This window comes from Psittacula echo (genome assembly GCF_963264785.1).
Source record: "Psittacula echo genome assembly, chromosome: 5".
NCBI lineage: Eukaryota > Metazoa > Chordata > Aves > Psittaciformes > Psittacidae > Psittacula > Psittacula echo.
The window spans coordinates 65,278,016-65,291,192 of NC_137739.1; the positions used below are offsets into that span (position 1 = coordinate 65,278,016).

Consider the following 13,177-nt stretch of genomic DNA (forward strand, 5'->3'; position numbering starts at 1 on the left):
GAAGCTAAATAAACTCAGGTTTCCTTTATTCTGCATTCAATTGCAATGATTTGTGATTAAATTACATAATGCCATGTCAGGTGGTATACCCAAACAGAGTTGCTGACTGTAATTCTAATTTTTGAGTGACCTAGACTTCTGTTAACTGGAGCACTGGGTTTGGAGACCTGGCCATGTAGCGGTGGGTTTTCAGTGTGCCTGGACAACAGCTAGGTGAAACAGTACAGTAAATAACTAATGGGTACCTTTGTTTAGTCAAGGTAAGGGATCTTGCAGGTTTACACACAATAGGAATACAAAGTCAGGGAACGGTAGGGTTTTGAGTGGTCATACCAGAAAAAAAAGAAACTGGTCTTTGTCTTTTGGCTGACTTATTTGACTGAGTCTGATGATGAAAATTCTTGGGATCTCGTTGGACACCTTTTACTTCAAAACAGCATCTTGGAGTTTTCAGAGAACTTGATGGAGTTTTGATGGTCTAACTAAAAGTGATTACTACTCATTTGTTCGAGTGTTCAAAGTAAGAAATTTGCAGATACTATAGTAAAATGTGGCAGATTAATAAACATAATATGCACAGAAATGCATAAGTATTATTTTTTAGATGCAGCATATTTTAACATAGTAAAAACTGTTGTCAATCTTCTTTTGAATTCTGTTCTTACAAGGTTAATCAAATTTTTCATTGCTAATTGAGTCCAGTTTGGTGGTAGTGGAAAAGCCATAGGTAATAATGAAACAATATTAAGACCAAGGGAATTTTCATCTGTACATAGGTTAATCTGAACAGGGCAGCTCTAGTCTGAGGTTATTAGGGGTAAGGAAAGATGAGCATTTAATTGATTTAATTATAAAGTATGCTTTGGAACTTTGGCAGTAATTTTATATATATATATATAAGCAGTTCTTGGAACAGGACAATACACTGAGACTTTTATAGTTAAATTCTGTATACAGTTAAATTAGTGTCCATGCTTCTTGGAAGGAAATAAAATCAGTCCAGTCTAGTCCTAAATGACCTTCTTTTCTTAAACAGTATATATGATGGTGTTAAGCTTGCTCAGGTTTGCTTTCCTATGTCATAATGGTATCTGTTTTATTGGATTGCCAGGTAAAGAGATTCCTTGATGATGTCAGTGCTTCATCCTTGGACATACATTTGAGACTAAATTATTTGTTAAATATTTATTTGAGGATTAACTTGGAACTGAAACTTGTATTGCCCTTAGTTATATTGCATCTAATTACAAAGACAAATCTAAAAATTTTCATCTAGGCTTCAAATGAGTAGCATTCAATACACTCCTGAGTGTAAGTAGCAACACTTAGTAACATGAAAGATTTTGCTTTGTAACTAGCTAATTTCTTCTTGGGTGTGAATAAATACTTGCATTGAGCAGCTTCTGTAAGTTATTTAAGCTTTTAGAGTGTAATTGGCACATCTTGTTCATGCTTGGCTGATTTCAGTCTTCCTTGATGGATTTTCAATGAAGAAATTGCAGGCATGGAGAATAGCAGCAGAGTTGACTTTGAAACCACCATTGTCGGCCTGCTGTCAGCAAGTTTCTGCCTTATATAATCACCTACTCCAACGCAAGTTCAGGTAAGGGGAGGAGAGTAAGGGGTGGGAGAGATACAGACAGTGGGTTTAAAGCTGGCAAAACATTTAAGTATTTACTCGTCATGCCTGTTCTGCTCCTTTGATCTTAACATTTCATATTGCCTCACCTCGTTCTCTTGCTCCTGCAGTGGAAGGAGATACACAGCTACAGAATCTATCTCTTGGCCTCAGATCAGTTTTTAAAAGGTAGAAGTGCCTAGACTAAGTAGCTGTGATGATTTGTGATCTGCCAGTAGCCATAAGTCCTGCTTTAAATAGAAGACAAGGTGAACTTAAATACCTGTTACTTCTGGAAATTGTTTTTCTTGAAAAGGTTGTAGGAGGAGCCCAGTTACAGATTTGAAACAACTAAGTGTATAAATTCTCAGTGAAATGGAATGCCAGGACCTCAGCTGAACTCACACTTGATTTAGGTTACCCTCTTTTTGAAGAGGTTCACTACTGAATTGAGGTGGTGCAATTTGACATGCCCCCCACCCCAGTGGCCGCAAATTGTCAGTCAACAAAGCCAGGTCCTAAACAGATTATAACAACATAGCTTATCAGCAGTAATGCAGTTTTAAAGGCACTCAAAGATCCTTTCCCTCTGCTAATTCCACAGTAAAATCCAAAAGAAGCAACATAAATGGCAAAAATATTGAGGCTTTAAAATATCTGAAGAAAGCTGATCCCTTCAAAGTACTTCAAAGAATGGCGGTGGTAATAAAAGGTGTTTCCACGTGGTCATCATCTGCCCTAAAGTGATCACAGGATATTTTATCAGTGTGTGCCTTGAAAAAATGGACCAGTCAGTCTTTTTACTCAGTTAAGATGCACAAACTCGACAGTATGCACTGAATAGAGTGATGTGATTCTCTAATGCCTAGAAGAAATGAAGAAAAATCAGGTTATTAGGGCTATACAAATCACTATCGGAAGTCTAATGGATCAAGTGGTAGCTGTTACTGGCCTTGGTCAGCTGTTTTATAATGACAGCATTTTGGAATAATAAGTTCTTCATCTGTACAGTGCTTTTCTTAAGTCTGTTACAGTGGCTTGAGATGAGGAGGGAAATAAGCAATGCTTGTTTCAGCATTAAGCTTTGACTTCTTAGTAAATGCACAAGTGTTCCTATATTGCTTAAAACTGGGGGGAAATCAAAGGTCTTTCAAAAGCTTCAGAACTTGGGGTGGATTTTAAAACTGAATGTAAATTGGCTGTAAGTTTTTCAGGAAGGAATAGAAGTTGGACTCTTATTCAGGCAGAAATTAAAGTGTGTTTCTTCATAACTGTGTAAATGAAATGATTAAAAAGTAGCACTTTCCTTGGGAAGAATCCCAGTGCAGAATGCGAGTGTGATGTGAGGAAGAGGGCATGAGACCCTCCTGTGGAACACAACAAGCAGAAACATCTACACAATGATCCGCAAAGGTATAAACAAATTAGAGGATGAATGTATGTGTTCGTATTATCATGAGACTCAGTATTCATTTTGATCATATGAATTGATCTAATGTCAAGCTGCGGAAGTCTAATAGTGTGAAGATGACATTTACAGCAGTGCTTAAATGCCACCTGAATGGCTACCAGTCTCATTTTGTAAGGTAATCTCTGGTCCTTCACTCAATTTCATTCTCTCTGCCTAAAATAAACAAGCTTGGGCATGTTTATATATACTTACAATCATCCTATATTTTTTGTGTAAAATTTTTCTCAGTCTCCTTATTTCTCTGGAAGCAATCTGGAGAATATTGAATTTCCTTTTGGAGTAAGCACATAAGAATCAATGTAAGGGTTCATACGAACTTTTCAGGTGCTATCTTCCCCTAAAGTTATCAGAAAAGCACTGTTCTGCTGTAGGCAAATAAGTAAGATCACTTGTAGCAACTGCTTTTTAGGCAACTCCAGTTTTGGGGCTTAAATCTTCTGTTGATTTTTCCTGACAAGCTTTAAGACTGGATGCTGTTTGGATACCATTCGTTCTGTTGTACATTACAGTGTGGACATAACATCTCTCTTGTGAACTGTGTTCTCACCAGGTTCCAGCATAAACTGGAAGCTCTCTTCAGGAGGATGCCTGAAATTCTGTAGAAATGGTCAATTTGGGGAAGATAGGGATGGAGAGTTGGTGGCGTTGTTGCAGGACTTCTGTATGCTTCTCTTGAAACCACTTTTGTGTTAAGTGTTCTTGAAAGTTTATCTCTAATTGGGCTGATGCTAGGTAGCATCTATGTCAAGGCTTTATTTTGCTCTGTACGGATGCTCTTGAATAGTAGTTTGCCAGGAGATGGCAGTGAATTACCAGTTTGTACAGCATGACCAGCAGACAGAACAGCAAAGTGTCAGGCTGCCCCTGTGAGGTCAAGTGTGCGTAGGGTGTCCTGTGGTGTTCAGTAGACCTTAACAGACTTGGAAGATCTAATGTTGTGTAGTGTTAATGAATGTGCTTTCAGCTGTAAATGGCTATTTTAGTTAGCTGATAGACATGTAGAACACCTGTGCAGTGGCTTCTTGAAGAGTCTCAGCTCGCCTGAGGCAGTTAGGACCTTGCCATTTGACTTCCTTTCAGTGTGTTGCTGCTGGTAATGATTGCAAGGTAATTTCAGGGACTGCAGGACAGATCATCAGAGGGCCCTGCATTGTTGCTCTTCAGGGAATAAAAGATCTCAAACTGCTTCTCTCTCCAGACCAGGCCCACAGTAAAGATGTATTTCAGAAGAATGTTTTTCATGAGTAACAGGTTTATTTTCAAGATACATCATAGAGCAGATAAATAACTAGGCGTAAGATGGGCTGCTTGTTAAACAGTGAAAGATGCGTACACAAAACAGCTTGGTGACCAGATATGGCCTAATGTACTTTAGCTAAAGCTCATTACAGCAGTCAGTTGCAGGACAAATCTGTATAAAACTGTCTTATTTTACTTAGTGTTTTCATTTAAGGGCTCATGAAGTCAGGTGTGCTTTAGAGCTGCAAGATGCTTGCCAAGAACCTCACTAATTGTGCCAATTTCAGTTTTGGCTTGCGTTTTTTTTTGCCTGCCTCACACATGGGTCATCATGCAGCTTATGTTTTAACTTATTTTTTCAACAGGTTTCTATTTTTCTCAGCAAAACAGAAGATTCTCCCATAGCCTGAAAGTGCTTACCAATGTTTATGGTTTGGAAATGGATTGCAAGGAGTAACCTGCAGATAGGCCATAGTATTTTCCTTTTGTGTGGTTTCTTGTTTGTTTATTTTTTTATTCTTTCCTCTTGCATAGGTTAGGGATAGGGGATTTCATCTCAATTTTTTCCAGTGTGTGAAATGAAAGTGTACAGTACTGGCAGGGAAGCAGGTATCTGCCTGGAGGAAATAGAGGGTGAGAGTTATTTTTACTTTTTACCTCCTTCAATTACAGTTTAAATACTTGAACTTTATTACTAGCCTGTTTGAAAATTACCTTTGTAGACTCTTCCTTAAGTGAAAGGTGGTATTAAGTGAAAATACATCAGTGCACAAGGTGTGTGGCCTGGTTGATTGCAACACTTGAGTATAACTGATCTAGTATAAATCTCTGTTTAAGGCACCTAGATTAGAATCATAGATCATAGAATATTTTGGGTTGGAAGGGACCTTCAAAGGCCATCTAGTCCAACCTGCTTGCAATGAGCAGTGCAGATTGGGTCCTAGAAAAAGTGTACTAATTTTATTTAATACCAGCTTTAGTCTAGCCAAGTCAGATTACTCTACCAGCAATTCTTCCTATTTGGATATATTTAGCAAGCAGTGCAGACTATGAGGTCAACCTTCATTATGATTTTAGTATTTTATTGATTGACACCTAGATATGGTTGAAATGGAACAACTCTATTTTACTGTTAGTAAAAAACCAGTGTTTCAGTAAGAAAAAACAATCAAAATACAATAATGATTGATCATATAATCATAGAATGGTTTGTTTGGGTTGGAAGGGACCTTAAAGATCATCTAGTTCCAACACCCCTGCCATGGGCAGGGACATCTTCCACTAGACCAGGTTGGTCAAAGCCCCATCCAACCTGGCCTTGGACACTGCGACGGATGGGGCAGCCACAGTTTCCCTGGGCAACCTGTTCCTGTGCCTCACCACCCTCATCAAAAGAATTTCTTCCTAATGTCTAATCTAAATCTACCTTCTCAGTTTACAGCCATTCCCCCTTGTCCTGTCACTACATGCTCTTGTAAAAAGTTGCTCTCCAGCTTTTCTGTAGGTCCCCTTTAGGTTCTGAAGGCTGCAGGAAGGTCTGTCTGGAGCTTTCTCTTCCCCAGCCTGAACAACCCCAACTCTCTCAGCCTCTCAAATGATGCCAAGAAGTTTAACTGTGTTATTTAAAAGTTTTACTGACTTGAAGGGTGTTTTGTGAACATTAGGACTTGCCTTTTTTCCATTTATATCAATATATATGGTATTATTTTTCACTGCAGACCTCTGCTTGCTTGCTTTTAATTTATTGCTGAAACTGTATAGCTTAACATCACATTCTAGGTCAAATCAGTTAAAAGTGATAATAAACTAAGTAGACAGACTTTTGCTGTATATCGTGTTATTGTGACTATTATGTCACTATTCATTTTTCTTTTTGTTAGTGACAAGCATTTTTGTAGTTAATGAGCATGACACTAGTACAAAAATTGCAAAGCAGTTGCACTGGGAGTTTGAAAATGGCTTATTTTCCTCTGGTTCCCTCCCTTACTGCCCATGAAATTACATAAATTCCTGGACATTGAGAAGCAGTTTGCTTCCTTGGGATTTCAAAGCCTATCTCAGCTAAGTTTGGCCCAGCAAGTTTTCTGGTTCCCTACTCTCTTGCTGTGCCTCATAGAGTCATACAGTCCCTTGGATCCTTCACCTATCTCTATGACTGTGGTGTTTGATACATCACATTGCCTTGTTAAAGCTTCTGTTTTCTCTAGCTGTTTTTCTGGCAGAAGAGGGGTTTGAGTGCACCTTCTGCTGATCTAATGGTGTTTGGCACACTTCTGGCCTTCAGGTTGTTCTTTAACTACCCACAGATCAAAAGCCTAGCTAACAACAGCTGTTAATGCCTGTTTTCCAGTATAATAGTAAATATACTCAATTTCAGAGAACAAACAGATCTCTTCTCCGAAAGGTCAACTCTATACTTGTGCTGTGGTAACTTTCCCAGTATGCTACCTGTCCTGCACCTGCAATGTACAGGTTTTCATCCCTTGAATGTCTTGCTGCTTTTTCATGTGAACTGTAAAAAAGCGGTATGCAGAGAAAGGCAAGGAAGAAAGGCAAAAAAAATACTGTTGTGTTACAGTTGCAGCCATGATAAAATAGCTTCTTTAAAACTTGGGGGGGGGTTAACTGGCTACTTTTTTTTCCTCTTGTCCTAATTGACCGTATTTTGGCTGCAACTTGTGACACTGGTATCTCCCATCCACTACCAGGGTGGGTTGTAAGAGAGTAGGGTATGGAGCGTTGATAGTAGGTGAGTTTTACTTTCGGTTAATTTTATCTTACTCCCTTCACTTGCTGGGGTATTAATGGAGCATCTCCTACCAAGTATTATGATGCTTGATAATACTTGTAGGAATGAGGATCTGGCGAGGCAGAATACAGTTTGTCTGACTTGGTTAAATTGGATGACGTATCAGAAGTCTAATGGAAGAAACTGAATCATGTTTAAAAAGGCTGAAACTATTGCCTAGCTTGGTTTAATAATTAGAAGCTCCACAGCTTTTGAGCAGCTAACATCAGACTAGATTGAAAGCTGGCTTTCTCCCTCCTCTTTGGCTTGTTGAGTAACCTTTAGTGTCTGCTACTGATTATTTAAGTTCCAGATGGATGAATTTCTGGAGAGAATGTTTTAGTAAATACTGCAAGTAAAACATTGTATGTCCCTTTCTGTTTTAATGATGTTACTGTCTTCTAGGGAGACCATGTTTGCTTATTCTAAGTATTTGTTTTGGTGCCATAGTTCAAAGCATTGTTGCTCCTCCTCAGAGAACATTAGGTACTTGACTGGAACTGCTCCTGGTCAGGGTTAGTTGGAGAAGTGGTGGCCTTTCCCTTTTCTCATCTAGCACCCTGTCTGTGTGGCTCTTTATTTAGAATATTGATGCTTTTTGTGGGCTGGTTGTGCTGTCTAGAAACAAAAAGCCACAACTGACACAGCTTTTTTGCTAAACTTGTGCATCTTGGAGCCAAGCATTCTTCTGATTCAGGTATGAACAGTGCTGTTGGCAGACCTGGTACTTGATTCTGATCTGCTTTGCAGGGACCCTTGACTTGTCTTCTGCAGTTGTGCAGCCCTGATGCTGATCAGCACTGCTTAAACCAAATAAATGCACAATATGAAAGGGTGAGGCATGCTGCTAGCTTTTTGGCTCTAAAAGCAGGATTTTTCTCTTAGTAGCTATATCTTTGAGTGAGGTACTCACTGAGAACATCAGCTTGAAGAAGCAAGTTCAGGCAACTTCGCTCCTTTGCTTCAATGAACACTAAGCCAGAACAAAGCACTGCCCTTCCTGGTGGTGTATGGAAGGTGGATGAGGAACAAGCTTCTTCAGGTAAAAGCCAGAAACCCCACTCTTTTCAAGCTAGATTTAACACAAGGAAGCATCTGAGCAAAACAGAAGAAACTTTAAAAGAACCAAAGTCAAAATTTTTAAAAAATTTATTCCCTCAATTTTATATACAGTAATTACAGTACAAAGGTGTAAATGGTCTTTGTTGTGAGTTGTTGTGCATATGCAGCTTAGTAGACAGATTTAACATTCAATTTGAATCTCAGTGCAAGTAGGCACTAAAACATCCAACATACCTCCAAGGTATAAAAAGACATACCAGTTTTACAGGTTTCTCCAGCATATTTTGTTACAGTGCAAAATGCTATGAAATAAGGTTTCTTTAGAAAATTCACATAAATTAAACACATATTGCACTTGTCCCAACCAAAAGGGTAACAAGTTATACTTACTGAACTAGTTTATGTTTCAGAACATTCCTCATACACATGCACTCCTTCCTCCTGACTATTTGTGCTAAATATGTGTAGTTCTTACTCTAAATCTTAAATAACTGTTTATAGATCTTTGAACTAATGCAGTCCCTCTTGAACAGACTGCTAAAGAAAAAGAAATCACAGCATATTAATGTAACAAGAAAATTCTCCAAATTCTATTCAGGCTTCTATCCAGTAGCACTGTAACTAAATACATAAAAATTGGTGTTGTTTAAATTCGTAATACAAGTGTATTGAACATCAATCATTTCAGGTGCTTACACCTGTATTTTCTGCGAAGGTCTAAAACCTTCAGTTCTAGACATGTACGTATTTCTGCTGTACATCAAGCTGCTAAGCTAACATTGCACCCACAAATGTTTGTGCAATACCACAGGTAGGACTTTGATTTCTGTACATCACTGGCTGCTATGGGGCATACTGGGAGAAGGGGGGCAAAGTTGCATTAACTTTGGAGAACAAAGTGTACTTGCGCTGAATCTGTGTCAGTGGAATCCATGCACCGCCCAACAAGAAATACAGGTGAAGGCAAATAACATCAATGTTGCTAGATTTGAGTTTCCCTAAATCCTTACAAGCCTTGAGAGTTAAAGGAGCAAGTGCATATGAATGCAGATAACTTTGTGCTTAAGATATTTATTCAAAGCTGAAAGGTAAGGGAGTGGCTTAAGAACAAATAACTTTTTTGTGTCTTTCTTTTTTTTTTTTTTTTTTTTTAGCAAACCAGTATGAACAGAGTTGCTACTAAAATACGGACATATAAAAGCAGAAGAAAAGTAAAACACATGGCTAGCGGAATGCTAGTTCATGTCTTAAACAGTTCAGGGTTACCTGCAAAGTGCCTCCAACATTTCATTTCTCCCCACACTTCACCTTAGAGGACTATACTTATTCCTGTTACATACAAAACCAGCATTTATTTTCTGAAAACATTTCTGCATTCAACTCACTCATTCAGAACATGAGTGGAAGAAAACCTGATTTCTGGTACTATGACATTCTTCAGAGCCAAATCTGGAGCTGCAACAGTGACTTTACAGGACTTTCTAAAGGCAGGTTCCCATCTTTCTTGCTTGCTACTAGATATGAAGTCCTTAGTAAGGCAGCAGGTTCCCATCTTACTTGCATACTACTAGATATGAAGTCCTTAATAAGGCAGTGTGTACTTCATACAAGTAATGAGATGAAATCCTAACTTGACACATTTAGGAATTCTTTATACAGATAGTATACGTTCAAACCACTTGTGCGGGTCGTGTTAAAAATCCCAGGCAGCCAGGCTTTGGATCAGGAGAACAAACAGATAAGGTTCACAAACTGGAAGGCTGCTGGATTACTGGACCTGGTTCACATTCACGAAGATTGTCTTCTGACCTCATATACATTAGGAACACAGTGACAGTAGCAAAGGTAGCTGCATTGACAGGAAAAGCACGGAGAAGTGTGGAAGTAAGACCTCTTGTGAACACCCTCCAGCCTTCTTCGTGGTAACTCTTTCTGACACAGTCTAAAATGCCATTGTATTGTGTAACGCCTCCAACTCCATCAGCCTGAAGCCGGGATTTGATCACATCCATGGGATAGGTTGAGAGCCAGGATACTATTCCTGATATCCCTCCAGAAAACAGCAGTTTTGGAATAACATAACTGTCTTCAGCTTCACAGCCTAAATACCTGGTCATTAAGTCATAGGTCAGGAAGTAAAAGCCAAAGCTTGGAGTCTCTCTTATGAATGTAGAGACCATGCCCCTGTTGATACCCCTTAGCCCTTCCTTTTGATAGATTTTGATCAAACAATCCAGAGAATTTTTGTAGTTCTTTGTTTTTAGTTTATATTCACCTGTTCCTTGAAGCTGCATTCTTGTCTTTGCCAACTCCATGGGACAGCAGATGATGCACTGGATAGCCCCTGCTGCTGACCCTGCAAGGAACTGGTTTAGAGGAGTGTCTCTTCCAAGAGCACGAAGTGTGTTTCCTTGTACACCGAACACAAGCGCGTTAATGAAGGTGAGTCCCATCATTGGTGACCCAATACCTTTATAGAGTCCAAAAGCCTAATGGAAGAAGGAAGGAAAAACCCTTTTCAACAGTTATATTCATAAAACTCCTGAAACTGTGCAGAATGTGGCTTTTCTGGCTCTCCCTTGTGTCCCAATTTTCTAGGAGTGGCCACAAGATGAGTACCATCTTGCTTTATAATAATAATTTAATTGCTGCCTAAGACAGAAAAATCTAACCACTTTTAGCAGGACAAATACAATGCTGAACACATCCAGAAAACAATCTCAGTCCTTCCACAGAAAAGTTTTTTTGGCAAATTTTACACTTTAAGTAGCTAAAAGCCGATGGCTACCCTTTTAGTGACGGTATTTAAGCTTCAGCAGCAAATAAACCCCTTCACCAGTTTCTTCACTCATTGCTCAGATTGCTTGGATTCTCAGAAAACTAGCTATTCGAATAATTTATCTCAATTAAAATGTTACCTTCAAAATAGCAACTTTCAATTTAGTGATCTTCATAAAGTTTCTGGCAAACTTCTGGCTACACTATCTGCCCTATGCTCCAGTGAGGTTCAGAGTATGCCTGTCTCTTGATCTTCAATATTTGTAGGGGTTTTAGCAGCTTTCTCACCCTTCTGATTGCAAATACATGAAGATACAAAATATGAAAAGCATTAATTTTGTACTTACAGATTCTTGCTTTATGATGGATTGAAAGCAATGGAAGGTCCCACGGTAGAGAGGTTTCTCTACATTTTGAACTTGCAGACGAACCTATAAGAAGTTGTACAAGGTACCAATTTGTATGTCAAGAACAGCCTAATTGGTAAATTAATGTCTTGTATATGTATGGAGATTTGTTATAGCAGTGTATATGCAAGAGCACAGGTTGGACAATGGAACACCACATGTGGCAAAATAATTTAGAAGTACTGTGTCTTTTGATTTAATTTTGGGGTTGAAAACATGAAAGTAGGAGGGTTATTAACTACTTGTGAATAATAGAAAAACACTATGTGGAAGTACAAGAGGGTACACCATTCTCTAGAATTTCAGACAGGAGTTTCCAGTACTGACTACAATAATTACTTTCTTTAGCTGCCAAAAATACTTCTGTTCACACTAAGGAATAACTGTACAAACCTGACGTAAATATTTTTATAAAATTCTAAGCATGAAATAAGGATAATTTTTAAAAGGATGGGAACTTTCAACACCACCCCCACAGTGTTTCTGCTGCCAGACCTGGGGACCCTTCACTAACACCTGGTATTTTTCAGAGGGTAGCTGGAAAGTGACTCTTTAAGTTATGTCTTTGCATAACAGTAAAAATCAACTTGTCCCTTTAAATCTTAGTCTTAGAACACAAACCATTGGTGACAGTGTGGCCATTTCAAACCTTTATTGTTAGTAATCGATTAACTTTTCTAAAATGGACATGGTATGACCCGCTGGACAGAGATGTCACTGTAACTGGTAGTATGAGGGGAAAGTCCCTTTTCTAGATGTTTTTTAACTTGCAATGGAAAAGTCCACTCCTGTTTCTTCAAGTCTCTTAGTCTGAACAGAAGAAAATATTATCAGATCTGTGTGAAAAATTCCTGACTTTGTGATCTTTTTGTCATTGTTTCCCTAGAGTAATAATAAACACCACCCCAACAATGACAGCCCTGCACGATGATGTTGGCCTAGAAAAGGGTTTGGGGACATGGTTTGTCAAAATTCTATAATTGGGGTAGCTTTCTTTTTGAGGGGAAAAAAAAAATATGTTTTAGGGGGTTTATATTCTTACAACATGTGACTTTTGATTTACAAAACAAAGTTTAGTTTTCAATGTCTTTTTAGTATGCACATTAGCGTTTGCTAGCCATGCTGAGAGGCCAAGATCACTTCATCTTCCAAGATGGAAGAGGGCTTTAAAACATTTTAGTGTCAAAAGTAGGCTTAGGGTAGAATTCAAAGAAAACAAATCCTTTGTTATCCAAAGTGACATTTGGGGGTAGGCAGGTTGTTAAACCTGATCCACAAGCAAGGTCATAAATCTCAACAAGCTGTCAGAATTGGGTAAAACAAAGGTTTTATTCCATTTACAATTTACTGCTATGATTTCAAACCCTATCTGTAAAGTCAGGGGACCTCCAAGTGGGCAAGGGCTTTGGGAGAATTGCAGCTTAGGAACCTTCTTACTTTAATGTTCCTAATACATGTCTTCAGTAGTTTAGAATTAATCATATTCTGTATATAGGTTGAATTTCCTAGTGGCATAAAGCTCCTACTGTTTTTTGTCTAAATAATTTGTGAAATACTGACCAATGAAGCCTTGTTATGGGATAAAATATTTAGAAAATACTAACACTCTAGGTCCAAGAATGAAACCCAGCTCTTTCACTTGAGCACAGTGCTGATCACGTAGGGGTACCCACATCAGCAAACTACCAGGTCAGGCAATGAACGCATATGAACTTTATTTCATTAGTATTAAAATGCCATATTCAACAAGCTCTTCAGTGTGTAAAACTATTGGAAGGATGAATCACGTGCAAAGTTTAACCCTCTGTTCTATT

General features: G+C 38.6%; 1 protein-coding gene across 1 annotated transcript; it reads right to left on the bottom strand.

Moving 5' to 3' along the window:
- Window positions 1–7,843: 7,843 nt before the first annotated feature.
- On the bottom strand, window positions 7,844–11,329 carry SLC25A29 (solute carrier family 25 member 29). Its single transcript, XM_080619756.1, has 2 exons — window positions 11,304–11,329; window positions 7,844–10,667 (listed from the first exon to the last, which is right to left on the bottom strand). The coding sequence occupies exon 2, from the start codon at window positions 10,632–10,634 to the stop codon at window positions 9,924–9,926; it is 711 nt and encodes a 236-aa protein (XP_080475882.1). The 5' UTR covers window positions 10,635–10,667; window positions 11,304–11,329; the 3' UTR covers window positions 7,844–9,923.
- Window positions 11,330–13,177: the final 1,848 nt, after the last annotated feature.

Excerpts from the sequence above, each read along its gene's own strand:
- SLC25A29 (XM_080619756.1), bottom strand. The coding sequence starts at position 10,634 with ATGATGGGACTCACCTTCATTAACGCGCTTGTGTTCGGTGTACAAGGA.